This window comes from Bos taurus, chromosome 4, assembly GCF_002263795.3.
Source record: "Bos taurus isolate L1 Dominette 01449 registration number 42190680 breed Hereford chromosome 4, ARS-UCD2.0, whole genome shotgun sequence".
In the NCBI taxonomy this organism is placed as follows: Eukaryota; Metazoa; Chordata; class Mammalia; order Artiodactyla; family Bovidae; genus Bos; species Bos taurus.
Genome location: NC_037331.1, coordinates 65,395,503 through 65,414,820, shown reverse-complemented (window position 1 = coordinate 65,414,820; position 19,318 = coordinate 65,395,503). Strand labels below are relative to the sequence as shown.

At 50.8% G+C, this 19,318-nt stretch overlaps 1 protein-coding gene across 6 annotated transcripts; it reads left to right on the top strand.

Annotated features, from left to right (window-relative positions):
- Positions 1-3,121: 3,121 nt before the first annotated feature.
- GHRHR (growth hormone releasing hormone receptor) lies at positions 3,122-19,117 on the top strand. 6 transcript variants are annotated; one of them, XM_010804289.4, is made up of 14 exons: positions 3,122-3,290; positions 7,183-7,285; positions 7,414-7,521; positions 8,268-8,365; positions 9,516-9,613; positions 10,126-10,258; positions 11,669-11,822; positions 12,123-12,183; positions 12,753-12,822; positions 13,688-13,779; positions 14,236-14,365; positions 15,079-15,120; positions 17,142-17,246; positions 17,973-19,117. In XM_010804289.4, the coding sequence occupies exons 1-14, from the start codon at positions 3,234-3,236 to the stop codon at positions 18,039-18,041; spliced, it is 1,320 nt and encodes a 439-aa protein (XP_010802591.1). In that variant the 5' UTR covers positions 3,122-3,233; the 3' UTR covers positions 18,042-19,117. The 6 variants fall into 6 exon arrangements, with proteins under 6 accessions (XP_010802591.1, XP_059741385.1, XP_010802595.1 ...); NM_181020.3 differs by having other exon boundaries at positions 3,132-3,290; positions 10,126-10,264; positions 17,973-19,034; XM_059885404.1 differs by lacking the exon at positions 3,122-3,290 and adding an exon at positions 3,783-3,853.
- Positions 19,118-19,318: the final 201 nt, after the last annotated feature.

Here is a 19,318-nt window from a genome sequence, read left to right as displayed (position 1 = left end):
ACTGGAGTTTCAGCTTTAGCATCAGTCCTTCCAAAGAAATCCCAGGGCTGATCTCCTTCAGAATGGACTGGTTGGATCTCCTTGCAGTCCAAGGGACTCTCAAGAGTCTTCTCCAACACCACAGTTCAAAAGCATCAATTCTTCCGTGCTCAGCCTTCTTCACAGTCCAACTCTCACATCCATACATGACCAATGGAAAAACCATAGCCTTGACTAGACGGACCTTTGTTGGCAAAGTAATGTCTCTGCTTTTGAATATGCTATCTAGGTTGGTCATAACTTTCCTTCCAAGGAGTAAGCATCTTTTAATTTCATGGCTTCAGTCACCATCTGCAGTGATTTTGGAGCCCAAACAAATAAAGTCTGACACTGTTTCCACTGTTTCCCCATCTATTTACCATGAAGTGGTGGGACCAGATGCCATGATCTTCGTTTTCTGAATGTTGAGCTTTAAGCCAACTTTTTCACTCTCCACTTTCATTGTCATCAAGAGGCTTTTGAGTTCCTCTTCACTTTCTGCCATAAGGGTGGTGTCATCTGCATATCTGAGGTTATTGATATTTCTCCCAGCAATCTTGATTCCAGCTTGTGCTTCATCCAGTCCAGCGTTTCTCATGATGTACTCTGCATATTCATTAAATAAGCAGGGTGACAATATACAGCCTTGACGTACTCCTTTTCCTATTTGGAACCAGTCTGTTGTTCCATGCCCAGTTCTAACTGTTGCTTCCTGACCTGCATACAAATTTCTCAAGAGGCAGATCAGGTGGTCTGGTATTCCCATCTCTTGAAGAATTTTCCACAGTTTATTGTGATCCACACAGTCAAAGGCTTTGGCATAGTCAATAAAGCAGAAATAGATGTTTTTCTGGAACTCTGTATATTTATTAATGCCAATGTGCTCAAACTTACTACTCTTTTCTTTAAGATTTCTTTTTATGTAAAAAAAGTTTCCCTTCTTCTGAGGTTGTAAAAACAAATTTGCATTTTTGGAAAAAATCTTACTGCTTTATAGCTGGGACTTTAAGCCTTTTAGAATGTATATTTCATAAATGTGAGCTAAAGAGCTAATCTTATATTTTCCATCCAAAGAATTGATTATTCTAACTTTCTTTGCTGAGAGTCCAGCTTTGTAACATGTTCTCTGTGATTTACGCTCTGTATGAGGTTCTCTGTAGGCCTTTCCTTTTCTTATTCCAGAAACCCAACAAGGAAGGTATTATGCCTGTTTTTCAATGAAAAACTGAGGTTCAGAAAGGTTAAATAACTTGCCCAAGGTCACACACGCTGTGTGTGTGAGAGAGACCTGTTTAAGTCTGCCCTTGAACTCCAAGTGGTAGAGTCAAACTCTGAACCCTGAGCAGATACAGAAATAGCTGGAGATGGAAGTACAATGACCCTGGCCGGTTCAGAAGGGACAGTGGGCCTGGGGGGAAACTTGAGGAACACACACAATTAAATCAGGGTCTCTCAACCTTAATTCTATTGACCTTTAGAGTGGACAGTTCTTTAGGTGGTTGTGGGGGGCCATCCTGTGCATGGTAGGATTTTAACAGCATCCCAGTTTTTATGGCTTTTATCTCTTACATAACATTAGTACCTTGCCACATCTCCTCCCTGCCCCTGACTGCTGGCTGTGACACTGAAAACTGTCTCTAGGCATTGACAAATAGATAATAATCAGTAGTAGCATTAATATCAGTTATTAACCCTCAGTAACACCAATTGATGTTAATTATCAACAGTGATTGATTGCAGATTTTATCCTTGGACTGTTGCCTCTCTGTAGCTAGGGGACAGAGGCTCTGGCTTTCCTTTTAAGCTACACCTGCTCAGTGCTCTGTCTCTGGCACTGCATCCTTACTCAGCCTGTCAACAGGGGGGCTCTGCTTTACCCTGCAAATGTGCAAGCTGGGCGCGATTGAGCCCTGCCCCAGGTCACGGCCAAGCACATGAAGACGCTCGCACAAGGGCAGGAGTGTCTGGGGCTGGGGGTGCCTCGTGCCTTCCTTTCAAAATATTTTTCTTTGTTGGTGATGAACACAAGTGGAAAAACACAGCCCTGCTGATGTAAAATGACTCCTCAGTCCAGATGTGGCAGGGACGAGAAGCTTCATCATTCATGATTGGCGTCAGGCTGGAAACGTGTGTGTCAGAGTCCGGCCTGACAAGCTCTGGGATTGCAGACCTGCAAACAGATGATGGGACCTGCCAGGTACTGGCACCTTCGGGATCCTTGAAGATATAATGCGATTTCTAGACGCCCCAGTGCTGTGCAGGGTTCAGGGCAATTTAGAACACTGTTTCTAGCCTGGCCGACTGAGATCCCTCATTTTAAAGTCTGAAACTATAATAAAACTGACAGGGTAATGAATATTCAAATTAATCTGAGCTGCTGTGTAGGTTCTCTTGTTTCTGCCCCTGATAACACTGGTTTTGCCCCACTCAGGATGGCTTAGCTATGTGAATCTTCTTGCATGCTTCCTGTTTTTCCCTGTTTCCATATGGACTTCCTAAGAGACTTTGACAAGCCACCATGTAAAGTCCAGAGCCTGGATCCCTTCAGACTTCACCTCGCCATCCAGACTGGTATCCTTGCTGGGAACAAAGACAAGGTTTTGCTGAAACTATTATCTTCATGACCAGCCGATGGGGATGCATGGGAACTTATGATTGTGCGTCCTTTTCTAAGATTCCTGTTGTCCAGACTCTACTGACACCCTATCCACTTCTGCTGGGTCCCCAGGGCTCCGAACTCATCCTTCAGCCCGGTGGATGAGGCTGAGATCACAACTAAACTGGGGTCCCCGAGTGTGGACTCAGGCCTTCTTTGCTGAGTCTCCTTCATTTGGGGGGCCTCAGAGGGCTGGGCTCAGAGAAGAAAATTATATAAAGAATAGTGACCTACTGGGGCAAGAGGTGTCCTGCAGCTGCCATTTGTCTGTGACCTTGGTAATGTTAGGACAGACATGGGCAGACTTACAGACGAAGTCAAGCCCTTCCCGCCAGGAATGCAGAGTTCTACCCTGAGGCTGTGGCGGAGCTGGGCATGGTGTTCTGAAATCCTGGTGAATATTCAGTGGGTTCTGTCCCCTTCACTAGCTCCTGTCTATGCAAACAGCCACCTGGGAAGGAGAAGCAGAGGGTGTGCTGGCAGCGGTGACAACAGGGGACAGTGGAAGGAACGCAGGGTCACCGAGGCTGACCCAGGCAGCTGTCGCCGAGCTCCCACCATGGACAGCAGGGTGTGGGGTGCCTGCGTCCTCTGCTTGCTGGGCCCCTTGCCGATCGTGAGTAGCCAGCTCAGACCCTCCTGCCCCTCCCACTGAGCTTGAGATCTGGGAGCCACTGGGCCATACTGGGATCCACTACCCTTCCCCGGCGCAGGAGTCTCTCTACCAAGCAGTCTGGTGGCCTGGCTTGGAGAACTCCTGACACCTGCGGTCCCCACCTCTCCTCCCCCTCCCTTCCCAGGCAGCCTGCTCATCCCTGGGGAGTTCTGACAGCAAAATGTCCTTCCTGGAGTTGAACTGAGTTCGCGTGCCCATTGCATCCCTGAGGGCCTGTCTGCATCCTCGGGGCCACAATACTCTAAACAGTACCTCAAACAGTACCTCTGCCTCCCTTTCATACCCTGAGTCTTCTCCACACCTCCTCCTCCGACAAGCTTGCAGAGCCCTCCCAGTCCCCACGATCCCCGGAGCCACTTGATTGAGTTGCTTCCTTTGAAGAGGGTGTGGCCAGGGATTGAGTGTGTCTGGGTAGTAAGTGAGAAGTTGCTCCCCCCTCCAGCTTCTGGGAGCCTCTCCTTCGAAGGGCACACCCTGGGCCCTGAGCAGCTTTCCACAATCAGGTACAGTCCCGAGGCCCAGAAGGCTGGGGAGCGGGCTGCCAGGAGGGGTGTACTTTCCCAGAGTTAGTACAAGTGACAGTGACTTGGGGACCAGGATGGGAGACACAGTCCCAGATTGGAAGCTGCAGCTCCCAGGGTCTCCTGCGAGCTCACGGGACTGAGGTTGCCCTCTTCCTCCACTGGCTTGTGTGTGAGTGTGTGTGTGTTTGACAGTGTGTGCATGTGTGTGAGTGTGTGTGTGTGTGTGAGTGTGTATGTGTGGCCGGGGCTGCACCTGCTCTTTGCACACGGCCTTTGGGCTTTGATACCGGTGCTGTGGATTTGCCATGTGACCTAGGTAAGTCCCTTCCTGAGCCTCACTTGTCTCTTTTGTAAAAGAAGAAAATAACATCTGCCCCGCTGAGCTATTGTGCCTGGAGAAGGATCTGACTTGTTGGAGGCTGGGCCTGCAGTGCATCATGGGTGACTTCTACTGCCCACCCCGCACTGCACAGAGTGGGGCCTCCTCCTTCTCATCTGTGTGCACCCCACAGGAAATGCATTATTCTAGAAGGGGGACTGAAATCCTGTGGGGGTCACTCAGTCACTGGTGCCAGGGTCAGGGTTAGCACTAAATCCCAGTCTCCTGGTGTGGGCTCTGTCCTGCACAGAGCCCAGGTCAGCTATAGCCATGGTCAGCCAGGCCAAGGCATACAGGACAACAGTCTCCCCTCAGGAGGAGTGGGGTCCTGGACACAGGCTAGATGATCCCTGATCCCAAGGTGAGTAGTTGGGGATCCAACCAGAATATTGGGATAAGTCTTGGAATGATCCACGTCTTCTCACCCCTGGCAGTTTCCACCCGTGACCACACACCTGAGTCATGAGTTGAGCTTCCCTGAATTTTTCTTCCCTTGGGAAGTGTGGTGGCTGTCTGTTTCTCCTTTTGGTGGGAGGCTTCCCACCAGGGGCCCTAGTTCCTTTGGCCTCGGTGGTCCAATGGTCAGGCCCTGAGAAGGCGTCTCAGGAAAGGATGGGATTGTAGTGGAGGGGGAGGAGGGCAGATGGAGCCCATGGTCCCATATCAGGCCCCGCCCTGTCCATCTACCCCACTGCTGTTGTGGATGTATGGGGGAGGTAAGACTGGGGTTCTCCTCTGAAGTGGCACTAGGCTCACTGAGTCCTGGGAAGAAGCCAAGAAGTGCTCCCAGATTGGAGATCCAGAGCCGGGGCTGCAGGTGGAATCTGCATGGTGAGGTCCCAGGGCCCAGGCAGGAGGTGGCAGAGCTGAGCCCAAGCTGGCTTTGGGGGACTGGGGTCAGCCGGTCAGGACAGGGGTGTCCTCCCCTGCAAGGGCGGGTCTGATGGGGGTGACCCTCCTTACTGGTCAGCGTCTCCAGGTCCTCTCCTAGCCCTCTGGCCTTGGGGTCCCTTCCATGTGGTCACCTACTGTCGACCGCCCCCATTCTAGTGTTTGACGTCTCTGACCCCAGCCACTGTCTCATACCCACTATGCTTTTGCCGTGCCTCGGTTTCTGTCAAAGGACACTAGGATTTAATGAACCACCTGCTGACATGGACTCTGTGCCAGACACTGGGGGCTTGTGTGTGCACATGTGGATGTGAGGATGGCCATGGGCAGGGCTCTCCCCTCACGCAACTCAGGTACATCTGCCCACTCTCTTGTCTGGGCACGTTCTAAAAATATGCTCCTTTCTCTTCAAACATTCAGCTCAAATGCCACCTCCTCAGTCCTTGCGAGAAGGGCCACCCTCCAGTAGTGCTTGCCTGGCCCCTGCTCAGTTTGTATTAGATATATCAGGACCAGGTGTTAACTTTCTTCCTCACCACACTGCTGCTGCTGCTAAGTCGCTTCAGTTGTGTCCAACTCCGTGGGACCCCATAGACGGCAGCCCACCAGGCTCCACCGTCCCTGGGATTCTCCAGGCAAGAACACTGGAGTGGGTTGCCATTTCCTTCTCCAATGCATGAAAGTGAAAAGTGAAAGGGAAGTCGCTCAGTCGTGTCCGACTCTTTGCGACCCCATGGACAGAGGACAGGCTCCTCTGTCCATGGGATTTTCTAGGCAAGAGTATTGGAGTGGGGTGCCGTTGCCTTCTCCACACTCTTCCCTGGTAAATCCTTGGGGACAGAAATCTACACTGATTGAATTTGATGTATATGTTGGATTCAAACTTGGGATGTGGATCCATGTTCACAGTGTAAGGAGCGTGTCTTGTAAAGCTGAGTTCCTTCTCATGTGTCTGTTTGGGGCTGTGCCCTGTTGGATGGTCAGCTTTTCTCCAGTCTGGGGGAATGGGAGGGAGAGGTGTTAAGAATTCCTGCCTTTGACTCCAGCTCCCTGGAGAACTTGTTAAAATGTGAAGTCCTAGATCCAGCCATAGATCTCTGTGTATTCTTGGCTCATTGCAGTTGATCTCTGGCTGAGTTAGAGGCACACTTTCAGAACTACTGCTAGAGGGTTTCCAGAAAAGCAGCTTGTTTCCTAGCTGATCACAGAGATCATTCCCTGTGAATGATCTGATTGTTGGGCTGCACGTCAAGGCAGGTATCCCTCCATCTATCGTCCATTACCCATCCATTTCTATGTGCATCCTATCCCCCTATCCATCCACCCATCCACCATGCATCCATGCGTCCAGTCATCCATCTTTTTATGTGTGCTAAGTTGCTTCAGTCAGACTCTTTGCGACTCCTTGGGCTGTAGCCCACCAGGCTCCTCTGTCAATGGGATTCTCCAGGCAAGGATATCAAAGTGGATTGCCATGTCCTTCTCCAGGGGATCTTCTTCCTGATCCAGTGATCTAACCCATATCTCTAACATCTCCTGCATTGGCAGGAGGGTTCTTTATCACTAGCGCCACCTGAGAAGTCCATCTATCTATATTCTGTATGTATATTCACTCATTCTACCAGCGGGCCACACAGTTACCCATTCATTCATTCATCCATGAAGACATTCATTTGCTCCTTCACCTCACTCATGGCAAGAAAAAAAAGCCACTACACGGCTGCATTGTTGAGTTGACCATCCCCATGCCATCTTCTGAAGACTTTTACTTAATGTGTCTCAGAACTGACTTCCATGAATTGAAAAGGGGAAGCCTTTGTCCAAATCTCCATTTATTCTCCCTCCCTCCTTCCCTGCTTGCCTGCCTTTCATCCAAATAGCCATTGCGTTTCTTTGATGAACCTGGTCCCTGTACCTAACTAAGAGCCCAGCTGTGGAAATGAATCAGGCTTTACCTCTGTCCTCAGATCACTTGACCAGCCAACCTAGAAGAAGCACACACTGGCTTGGCTCATGTCATTCATCCTCTGCTGCACAGGTCCTGGGCCACGTGCACCCAGAATGTGATGTCATCACTCAGCTGCGAGAGGATGAGCAAGCATGTCTACAAGCTGCCGAAGGGATGCCTAACTCCACCTTGGGTACGGGGCTGGGGAGGGAGGAGGTGGCTCGTCGTGGGTTTCTCCATCTCCTTCAGTGGCACCGCTCAGGATGGTGGACAAGCTTGTCCCCTGGGCTGAGTCCCTCCTGCTCCCACTTTGCTGTCTAGGCTGCCCTAGGATCTGGGATGGGCTGCTGTGCTGGCCGACGGCGGGCTCTGGCGAGTGGGTGAGCCTCCCCTGCCCGGCTTTCTTCTCTCACTTCAGCTCGGAGCCAGGTGAGGGGTGCTGGCGGTGGAGATGGGGGGAAGAGCCGAGGTGAGGTGGTTTCCTTGGGTGGTGGTAGAATGCGGTGGCCATGTCTTGGCTTTGGAGTCAGGCAGACCTGGATTGAGCACTGCCTTACTCCTTCTTGTCTTTAGTTATGAACTTGGATGAGTCAGTTACCCTCCCTGAGCCTCAGCTTCCTGACCTCCTGTGACCTGGGGAGAACAAGAGCCCTAGCTGCACAGAGGGTGCGGTTGGGCCTGGGAGTGCTGTGCTTGGGGTCAGGCACTGAGCACTTGTTCTCTGGGTGTGAGCGGGAGGTGTGAGCAGGAGGACTGGCCATGGGGGTGGAGAGGCAGAGTCAATCTCCCCATAAGGTGCTAACGGTTGCTTTGTCGGGGAGAGTGGAAGGGCAGCCATGCTCTGCCTCACCTGTCTGCGGTGGATGGTTCCTCCGGTGGCAGAGAGGGCCTCCTTTCTTTAGGATGCTGGGGACCCAGTTCTCTACTCTGCTCCAAGGAAACTGTTCTCTCAATTAACAGAAGGTGAGTCTGAGGCCAGAAAGGAAGGTCCCAGAAGGTGTCCCAAGCAGGCAGGACAGCAGGCCTCAGGAGAAAAGGCTCCCCTCTCTCTGCTGCAGAGATGAGCTGTCTGTGCAGACTCGACCAGGGTCACTCCCGGCTCCCCCACCTTCCTGGGGAGAGGGGGAAGTCGTCCTGATCACATCTCAGCTTCCCCGGCTCCGCTTGCCTCCTAGGGGCTGTGAAGAGGGACTGCACCATTGCAGGCTGGTCGGAGCCCTTCCCGCCTTATCCCGAGGCCTGCCCTGTGCCACTGGAGCTGCTGACTGAGGAGGTGAGAGGCTCGTCACGGATGTTTGTGTGGCCGGTAGACTGCACGATGGTAGGGGCTGCCACCTCCACTGAAGTTGGCGGGTCGGAATGTGAATGACAGCACACTTCTGGAAGATGGCTGGAAGAGAGGGAGTGAGAATTAGTAGAGAGCAACTTGCTCCAGAGTGACAGGTGGGCTACGCTGCTAGGAGGAAGAGGGAGGCAGAAGGCAGGGTGGGCAGTGTTACCTGGCCAGTGTCTCCTCGACACCCTCTCTGTGCCCCAGCTCCAGGACTGGGAGCTGGGGGTGGTTGCGGGAAACAAAGGCTCTGAGTTGTTCTGGGCAAGGACCACTGCAAAAGCTCCCTGCCCTCTCTGATCCTCAGTCTGTGGAGTGGTGTGCATGGCTGTGGGACAGCGAGGGAAACCCAATGATGGAAGTGACTCCTACCCCAGCAGCACACTCCATGCTTCCAAACTGAGCAGTGCCTTGGCAAATTGCTTCCATTCCCATAACCCCATAGCTCTCTCCCTCCAGCCCTGAAGGCAGAGCATGAGTCTGACATTCTTTCAGATAAAAAGACTGAGTCAGGGAGGGGCAGTCAGGGGTGATTGCCTGCATCCCTCAGGGGAGCTGGGTCCCTGATCAATCCCCTCCCCGAAAGGCTACACCTTCTGTCTCCATCTCTGGGATCCAGGCTGAGTTGATTGATTCAAATACTTGTTTGTGGAAAGAGCTTAGCCTTGAAGCTGTTCCTGCTCTCCCCTTTATTTGCGGATGTCGTGTTCCCAAGCTAATGAGCAAGCTGGATGTCAATAAACAAGCCCGATTTCCTCCTGAGCTTTGTCACTCCCCAGGGACGCACAGTTTCTGTGGCAGCTTCTTTCTCCCATCTCCCAGCAGCAGCTAGAGTTAAGCATCTTGATCCTCATCCTTCCCCCCCACCCCCGCTTCCCTCCCCCATCCTGTTCCCTCCCTAGCTTACAGGCTGTAAACAAACTCCAAAGGGAAAACTCCAAAGGGAGCTTGCCTTGGTCCCCACAGACACCCCAGCCTCACACCACACCGACAGTTTGGGGGTAGAATTCAAAGCATCACCTGCTTGATGGTCAAGCCTCCCTTTCCTCAGAGGCCCCGTTGCTGAGATTCCTTCTGCCTCCACCCTCCCCAGAAATCCTACTTCTCCGCGGTAAGGATCATCTACACCATGGGCCACAGCGTCTCAGCCGCGGCCCTCCTAGTGGCCATCATCATCCTGGTTGCTCTCAGGTTTGCCATCCCCATTCCCTGCTCCAGAACCTTCCCTGCCTCCCCGTCATCCACAGCACCAAACCTGATCTTCCGCCTGGTTGTCAAAGACGTTCCCAGGGCTACTGTGGTCATTTCATCTCCTCTGTGAAGCCCTTCTTGACTATTTCAAGCCTTTGGTTGCTGCCCTCCTAAAGCCTTCTCCAGCCTGGCCTGAGCTGTTGTCTCCTGGGAATGAGCCTCGTCTCTTTGATTATCCAGGGGCAGAGGGTGGGGGTCCCCTGTCATTTCTGCCTCTGTCCTCCATGTAATGAGCTCCCTGAAGGCAGGGAACTGATGTTTTCCCTCCCCTCACCTGCACTGAGCCCGGTTGTCTTACAAGTTAAAGCTGAAGCCTTACATTCAGTGCAATGGATCCAATCTGATAACAGCCAATCCAAGCCCGTGTGATTCACCTCCCTCCTTGCTCAGTCTCCCCAAGCCTGTTCTCCCTCCTTGCCTCCTGTTTTCCTCACCCCTCCCACTCCCTCCAGGAGGCTCCACTGCCCCAGGAACTACATCCACACCCAGCTGTTCATCACCTTTATCCTCAAGGCGGCAGCTGTGTTCCTGAAGGACGCCACCCTCTTTCACCAGGAGAACACGGACCACTGCAGCTTCTCCACTGTAACAGTCATGGGTGGGGGTGCTGGTGTGGGCGAGGAGGTTGGATTAGAGATGTCAGCCTGTCCAGTCCAGTGGGCTGACCCCGGGGCTCTGGCTTTGCCAAGGACAGAGCTGGAAAGCCCCCCTCCCCCTTCCCGCCCCTCCTTGGGGTCAAGTCCTAAATCCTCCTGTGCCCAGCCCCATCATTCCCTGACTCCACTCTCTGCTCCATGTTCTGTATTCTGGTTTCATTCCCATCCCGTAGCCCAGCCCAGAGCACACTTCAGTCCACTCATGCTTCCATCTCACACTTCCTCTGGGCTCTGTCTCTGCTGGGTGTGGGTGTATCAGGCGCTGGACAAAGCCAGGTCTCTTCTTCAAGAAGCACCCAGGATGCCTAAGGGGACAGATTGTACCAGATTACAGGACCATCAGGTAGAGGGAGCTGAAAGCTGGGAGAGAACAGGAGAGGGCTTCAGGGAGGAGGTGGCTTTGGAGCTCTGGGGAGGGGGGAACGGAGAGCAATGATAGGGAGACAGCAGGGAGGACCAGGGTGAAGCAGCTCTCACAGACAGGAGAAGCTGGGGCCGCTCCAGGAAACAGGGAAGTCATCATGGGGGTGGGGAGGTAGACGAATGAGAGGAGGCCAAAAATAAAAGAAGTTGGGCTGAGTGTGGGCAGCTCTTACTAGGTTTTCTGACACTGTACCGGAAATGAATAGATACATGAATGAACACGCCAACAGATGACCTTCATTCCTTAATGAAAGAAACAATAATAGTATATATACTTAGTGCTTAGGTACCAGGCATTATGCTAAATGCTTTACATGTATTGTCTCATTTTCTTTCCTATGTATATTTTCATTTTAGTTCCGTTTGTAGATGAGGGATATTTGGGAGGCCACCCAGCTGCTGAGTGCTGGGAATGGGGCCACGCACTCAGAGCACTCGCCTCTGAGCTCAGAGTCAAGCCACCCAACCGATGAGCAGAGTCACTCAGTGACTGAGTGAATGCATGGGTGCATGCATGTGTCTTCGCAGGATGGAGCTCTGCAAGAGTAATGGTGTTCCATAGCCTCAGCTCTAGGGAGAGACTTGAGCTCAGGAGGGACGGCGAGATAGTGTCAGTAAAAATAGTAGCAATTTGTATACAGGGTTTCCATTTAATCCTTATGATGAGACCATGAGTTAGGGGTTGGAAGTTTTTCGTTTTATATGTGAAAAGTTAAGGTGTGGGTGGGTTACCCAGATGATAAACTTGAAGCCAGGCTCTCTGGATCCCAAATCTGTGTTCTTCACAACCATATTATATATACTACCACATCCCCTCGGTGGTAGCCCATAGTGGAAGAGACCTGGGGGTAGGGGAGCTTTGATGGGGCTCCAGTGGGTGTCCTGGCTCTGAGGCGCCCAGGCCCCTGGCCCACAGGTCCTGTGTAAGGTTTCTGTGGCCACTTCCCATTTCGCTACCATGACCAACTTCAGCTGGCTGCTGGCAGAAGCTGTGTACCTGACCTGCCTCTTAGTCTCCACATTGCCCAGCACAAGGAGGGTCTTCTGGTGGCTGGTTCTCGCTGCCTGGGGTGAGCACGGAGGGCTGGTTTGGGCACCATGGTGGGGGGCGGGTGGAGTGGGTGGAGGATTGGGGATGACCAGGGAGCTCACACAAAGATCCTTTCAGCTCACTCATGATGACCCCAAGGCCCAGAAAGGGGAAGGATGGCTGTAGTCGTACAGCGAGTGTTGAGATCAGGACCAGGTCCCCTGCCCCTGGGCTCTCACAGGGTCCTGCCTTCACAGTGCCCTGTGTGATGCTGGTAGTGGTGGTGGGAGGTGGGCACAGGATGCAGACCCTTACTCATGGCTTTTCTGTACCCCCACAGGGCTTCCTCTGCTCTTTACCGGCATGTGGGTGGGTTGCAAGTTGGCCTTCGAAGACGTTGCGTGAGTTTGGGCTATCCCTTCATCACACCTGTACTGGGTCCTGATGAGGCTGTCCTCCAAGCTGGGATGAGAAAGGGGGGGTCCCTGGTCCTGACTTCAGGAACTCCCAGGGTTGGGTGGGGGTGGGGAGGGGTAGGAGGCACAGTCCATGGATAACACAGAAGAGGCTTGAGCCTGGGCAGGAAGGGGGCACAGGGTCTCGGGTTTCGGGATCTCAGGGGATAGGGGCTGTAAGAAGGGACCTTCCAGAATAGGGGAAGTGTTGGGGCCACAGAAAATAGCAAACATGACTGATTTTTGAGAAACTCATCCACCTTGGTGAAGGGAAAGGGTGAGCCCCTCTTGAATTAGGGTGTCCCTTTGGAAAGGGCCTAAATGTCTCGAGAAGATAAGGCTTGTTCGGGGTAAGGTGAGGCTATAAGGATCGAATTCTAGAGGGAGGAGCCTAGAGCTGTAGGTAGAGGGAAGAAAGGAGAGAGGAGCAGGGGTACCCCAGAAAAGGGCTTCTCAGCAACTGCGCTCTGTTCCCCCGCCACCCCGCCATCAGTCCAGGCCTGCCCTCTCTTCAGGTGCTGGGACCTGGACGACAGCTCCCCCTACTGGTGGATCATCAAAGGACCCATCGTCCTCTCTGTTGGGGTCAGTGCGTGAGGCCAGTGTCCTCTGCATTATTCAGCCGATCTCCCTGGGCCCAACGAGCAGCCATACACAGCAGGAAACATGACTCCAGGCTGGGAGTCAGGATACCCTGGGTTCGAGCCTGACTCCCCCACAGGTGCTCTGTGAGGCCCTCTCTGGACCTCAATGGTGAAAGTCACTCAGTTGTGTCCGACTCTTTGTGACCCCATTGACTATACAGTCCATTGAATTCTCCAGGCCAGAATACTGGAGTGGGTAGCCTTTCCCTTCTCCAGGGGATCTTCCCAACCCAGGGATTGAATCCAGGTCTCCCGCATTGCAGGTGGATTCTTTACCAGCTGAGCCACAAGGGAAGCCCATGAATAGCCCATTGGAAAAATCAGAGCTCAGGCTTCTTCTAACTCAGAATTTTGATGAGTCTGGTGGCCTGGTTGCAGATCACCTACCACTGCAGTGAGGCCTGGCTCAGGGTGTAGAAGGAGCAGCAGCTGAAACCCCTACCTTGCCCACACTCAAGGCAAAGCAGCCAGGACTGGTTTGCATGGCCTGGGTGAATGCACACATCTTTGTTGATTTTGTAATTGTGCAAAGTGAAGGCCACATGCTTTTTAGAAGAGCCTGAGAGGTGCTGGAAGCAGGATGAAAGGTATGACCTCCCACTTTTGGCCTGGGACTGGAGGAGGGGGACCCTGAGCCCAGGATCCCCTGAGTACCATGTTGGACGTCCCAGTCTCCAGGTGGCAAGGTCTCGAGCAATGACCTGCTCATCCTGTCCCTCAAAGACCTGAGGTTTCTTGTCCCCAAAGAGGTCCTACCCCAGGCCATTTGGGTCACTCCTGCCACTTGCCTGCACCTCCATTTCCAGGTGAACTTTGGGCTTTTTCTCAATATTATCCGTATCCTGCTGAGGAAACTGGAGCCAACTCAGGGCAGCCTCCACACCCAGCATCAGTACTGGTAACGTGTGTGTGTTTGTGAGTGTGCATGTGGGGGTGTGTATATGTGTTTCAGGAAATTCTGGGGACATAACTGGTGCAGGAATCAGATGGTTCTTTTTTATTCATGATTAGGCGTCCATCATCTTGGTCCTGTGCTTCTCCCCAGGTTCCCAGAGAGAATAGTTCTGGTCCCTGCCCTCCAGTGAAACACAATATAGGAAGGATGGGGGTCCCAAACAGCCAGTTAGCAACCCACATTGTGGGTGATGAGTGTGGAGATCAATTTCTATGGGAGCCTGCGGAAAGAGATCCTTTCTAAATGAATCATGGGGTTAGAGTACAATCTGGGAGGACTTTCTGGAAGAGGTGTCCTTGAATTAGACTTTGAAAGATACATACACTTGACTGGGATAAGTTGAGACCAGAGCATTTGAGAGAGGGAACAGCAGAATCCAGGCCTTGTCTTCTTCTGCAGGCGTCTCTCTAAGTCAACGCTTCTCCTCATTCCTCTGTTTGGAATCCACTATGTCATTTTCAACTTCCTGCCTGACAGTGCTGGCCTGGACATCCGCCTCCCTCTAGAACTGGGACTGGGCTCTTTCCAGGTGAGGGTCCCCACAGTACTCTCTCCTTCCCTCTGAGTCTTTGCGTAGGAGCGGGGGGTGCTGCTGTCCACAGGGGTGGTTGATTTCATGGCAGGTGAGGGTGACTAGACCAGTTATTCTTCCTTCCAGATACTCATTCATCTATTCAACTGTCCATCTGTTTGTTACTTTATATCCATCTATATCTTTATTCATTCAACTATCCCTGTATCTATCTACCCATCCATCCGTATATCCATCCGTCCACTCTATTCAACATTTTGTTGTTGTTTAGTTGCTCAGTCATGTCCGACTCTTTGCGACCCCATGGACTGCAGCATGCCAGGCCTCCCTGTCCATCACCAACTCCTGGAGCTTGCTCAAACTCATGACCATTAAGTTGGTGATGCCATCTAACCATCTCACAAATTCAGCATTTACTGAGCACCTATTATGTGCCAGGCTCTGTGCTCAATACTGGGGGATGCAGAAATAAATAAAATCAGAGAAACGGGCCATCAGGCCAGTGATAAAGCTTTGGAATGCTTGCTACGGCAATTACATATGACAATATGCCTGGCACATAGTAATGTGATGAATATGTCTACTTTGCATTTTTCCAAAGACCTGGCCCAGGTCACAGCCTGTTGGGGGTGGGGGAAAAGGTAGTAGGAAGACTACAGACATCCAAGGCCAAGCCAGGGTGATGGGGTCCTTTCTCTTTGACCTCACAGGGCTTCATTGTTGCTATCCTGTACTGCTTCCTCAACCAAGAGGTATGTGACTCAGACTACCCTTATTCTTTAAGCCTTTCCTCCCACCACTCCTAAGCCTGCCTCTCTCCTGTCCAGCCCCTGTAAATCCCACCTCAGGCCATAACTTGAGTCCTGCAATCCTTTGTGGAAATCTGTCCTGAGTTTCTGGATCAAGCTTAACCTGAATACTTCCTGTGAACATCTTTTATCCATCCTTCCTCTGGTCTTGGCCAAGCTTACTATCCATTCATCATGAGGTAGAAAAGGCCTCTCAGGGATTAGAAGAGGGATGTAGGGGCTGGGGTGGGGGCTAAAAGGGGTCCTTCCATTCTGTATTCCTAAAATTGAACATTAGAGAGAGTTACGGGAAGGAGTAAGTCAGATCCTAGAGAGACAGAGAGAAGACACAGAGGAAACAATAAAGTCTAAGGTAGACACACAAAGTCTAGGAAAATAGATTCAGGCGAAAGACAGGGAAGATGATGGAGAGCAGAGGCAGGGGTGCTGAGAGAGAGCACCTGGAAGAGATACGCAAAAAGAACAAACCAAAAAGGTGAACACACACGTGAACAGACAGAATGTCCCTGTCCTGCCCAGTCATGTCTGACTCTTTCCCTTGGGATTCCTTTGTCCATGGGATTTTCTAGGCAAGAATACTGGAATGTGTTGCCATTCCCTTCTCCAGAGGATCTTCCTGACATAGGGATCAAACCCAAGTATCCTGAATTGCAGGTAGATTTTTTTTTGGCTGTTTTTTGCCACTTTATTATTATTTTTTTGATTGAAGGATAATTGCTTTACAGAATTTTGTTTTTTTCTGTCAGACATCAGCAAGAATCAGCCATAGGTACACCCATCAGGCCTCCCTCCTGAAAGTCCCTCCCATCTCCCTCCCCATCCCACCTTCTAGGTTGTCACAGAGCCCCTGTTTGAGTTCCCTGAGTCATACAGCAAATTCCCATTGGCTACCTATTTTACATACGGTATTGTAAGTTTCCATGTTACTCTCTCCATGCAGGCAGATTCTTTACTGTCTGAGCCACCAGTAAAGTCCCTATAGACAGAATAGATGGTGCCAGTGCACTTGTAGAATCATGGAGAGATGGCAGAGAGGAGTAAATTATAACATTCAACCCAGAAGACACTTCATATTTTCCCCTTAGGACAGACTTGCTATCGGGCAGTAGTGTGAGAATTTAACTCTGTCCCAGCATTGGAGAAGGAAATGGCAACCCACTCCAGTGTTCTTGCCTGGAGAATCCCAGGGATGGGGGAGCCTGGTGGGCTGCCATCTCTGGGGTCGCACAGAGTCAGACACGACTGAAGTGACTTACCAGCTTATCAGCTGTTCTGCTAGAGAAGGCACTGGCACCCCACTCCAATACTCTTGCCTGGAAAATCCCATGGATGGAGGAGCCTGGTGGGCTGCAGTCCATGGGGTCGCTAAGAGTCAGACACGACTGAAGTGACTTAGCAGCAGCAGCAGCAGCAACAGCAGCAGCTGTTCTGCTGGAGACCTGGGTACACAGACCTGCCAGGCTCCAGCTGTGGAGCATTGCTACCCCTTACCTGACACTTCTGTCTCTTCTTGGCTCCCTCTCTTCTGACATTCTTTGCCCCCAGTAGCCTCTCTGAGTCTCCTGCAGACTTATTTGGGATCTGGGAGCAAACACAGGACTTCCATACCTGCCTGTAATGGCTCATGGGCCCTGGGCTACTTGGAGAGGACAGAGTACTTATTTTTTGGCCAGAAACTCAAGAAAACACCCATAATTGTCTTTAAGTGGTCCAAGACAAAAGCAGTACTAAAAGACAGAGAAGGAGCCAAACGGAATGGTCAGAAATACTTGCAGGAAGGAGGAAGTAGTATCCTCTAGAGGTAGTACTTAGCTGTGGCTGTGGCCAACCGTAGCTTCTCCTGCTGCAGGAAACCCCTGTCTCAGTTTCTCCTGCATGGCCTCCCCGGCACCCTCAACCCCACTGGGGCTGAATAAAGAAGTGACAGTGGGACCTTCCTAACGCCCTCCCTCTTGTTCTTGGAGGTGAGGACTGAGATCTCGCGGAGATGGCACGGCCACGATCTTGAACTTCTGCCAGCCCGGGTGACTCATATCAAGTGGACGACACCTTCACACTCGAGGGTGAAGGTGCTGACATCTGCGTGTTAGTCTGGTCACAGCCTGTGACTGGAGCCCACACCTGAACTTGGGCAGCTACCTGGGTCTACCACCCTCCACAGCGTCCCATGGGAACTCTCATGCTTCCTCCCAGCACTTCTTTCCTGTCTCATTCCTGACTCTCTTTCCCAGGTCCTTTTGTGTCCGCTGCTGTTCTTCTCATGTCCCTCCTCCTAGAATCTGGGCCATAGCCCAAGGCCAGAGGAGCCAATAAACTTGTAAATGAATAGGTACACGTTAGAGTGACCCCATCCACCTCTGCGGGGGAGGGATCTGTAAGCTTTGTTTGGACCATGATGCTGGCATGCATTTATCACATCTCAGTTCTTGTCACATCCCCATCACAGGTCTGTGCAGGGATCCTCTTGTTTAATTCATTAAAAAATATATATTCTCTTTTGTCTCTACTTCCATTCCCCTCTTCTACAGGCAAACATTCCAATGTGTTGAATGCGGATACTTGTTTCTGTGTTCTTGCAAAACACGTAGTGTTGTGTGTCTCTGTACTTTTAATTTACATAAATGCTGTCGGTTATATGCCTCATCCTGCTTCTAATGTTTTTCCTCTCAGCACAGTACTTTCAAGAGAGCCACCCGTGTTGCCGTGTGCCCATCTGGTGGCTTGTTTTGACTGCCTTATGGTGCCACCTGGTGTCACCAGCCATATGTGACCATCCCGTCTCCCCCTGCCTCTAGGTGACTGTTCCCGTGCCCTCTTGTCCCCAGGCCGGGGAGCCTTTCATCGGGACACATTCCGGGGAGTGAAAGCTGTGCCAATTCAGCCGATATGCCTTTTCTTAACACGACAGAGTGGTTCCAGATTGCACTCCAGAACTGCCAGCGAGATCTCCACTCCCACCAGCAGCTCCACCAACACTTGGCATTACCCAGCTTTTCAATGTTTGCAAGTCAAATGGGTGTACGGTGACGTCTCCTTGTTGTTTAAATCCACATTCCTCTGATAACTAATGAGCGAGCATCTCTTCTCTGCTTGTGCCTGTTAGCCTTTTAGGTTGTCCTTCTGGAAAATGCTCGAATCTCTCTCTCTACTTTTCTCTAGGGTGGAGGTTCCCGGTTCTAGGTTTTTCTCTTATGTCTTCTCCATTGCTTGCCCTCCTGTGTCCCCAGCCTGCTTCTTCCTTCCAAGTCCTCTGCCCAAGTGCTGCGCCTGAAGTAATGCAACATGCTTTTTTTCCCTTTAGTTTCAAATCAGAAAAGTAGTTCATCCTCATTGCAGGGCATTTGGGAGATATAGAAGGGATTTTAAAAGAAAATAAAAATTAGCCAGTGGGCACTTCCCTGGCAGTCCAGTGGTTAACACTTTGCCTTCCAATGCAGGGGTGCAGGTTGGATTCTTGGTTGGGGAGCAAAGATCCCACATGCCTCACAGCCAAAAACCAAAACATGAAACAGAAGCAGTATTATAACAAATTCAGTAAGGACCTTAAAAAATGGTCCATATCCAAAATAAAAGTCATTAAATTAAAATATCAGGCATAATCTCATTACCCAAAGACAATCACTACTGATATTTTTGTATGTTTCCTAAAATATTTTTCTCCTCTGCTTTCTTGAAATATCACGAGATCATGATATATTCATAAATTTCTGTCATGTCTTATATTTAAAATGAACATAAATGATATATAAAAATGGACAACAAGCACATGAAAAGATGCTCAATGTCATCAGTCATTGGGAAAATGCAAATCAAAATCATAATGAGAGCATTTTACACCCAGTAGAGTGGCTAAAATGAAAAAAAAAAAAAACAAAAAACAAGTATTCACAAGGATGTGGAGATATTGGAACTCTCATGCTTTGTTGGTGGAAATGTAAAATGGTACAATTGCTTTGGCAAAAAGTCTGGCAGTTCCTGGAAAAGTCCAACATTTAGTTACCATGTGACTTGGCATATAGGCAAAAGAATGAAAAACTCATGCCTGTACAAAACTTATACATGAATATTCATAGCAGCCTGGCTCATAACTACCAAAAGATGGAAACCCAACTGTCCATCAATTATTAAATAGATAAATAAA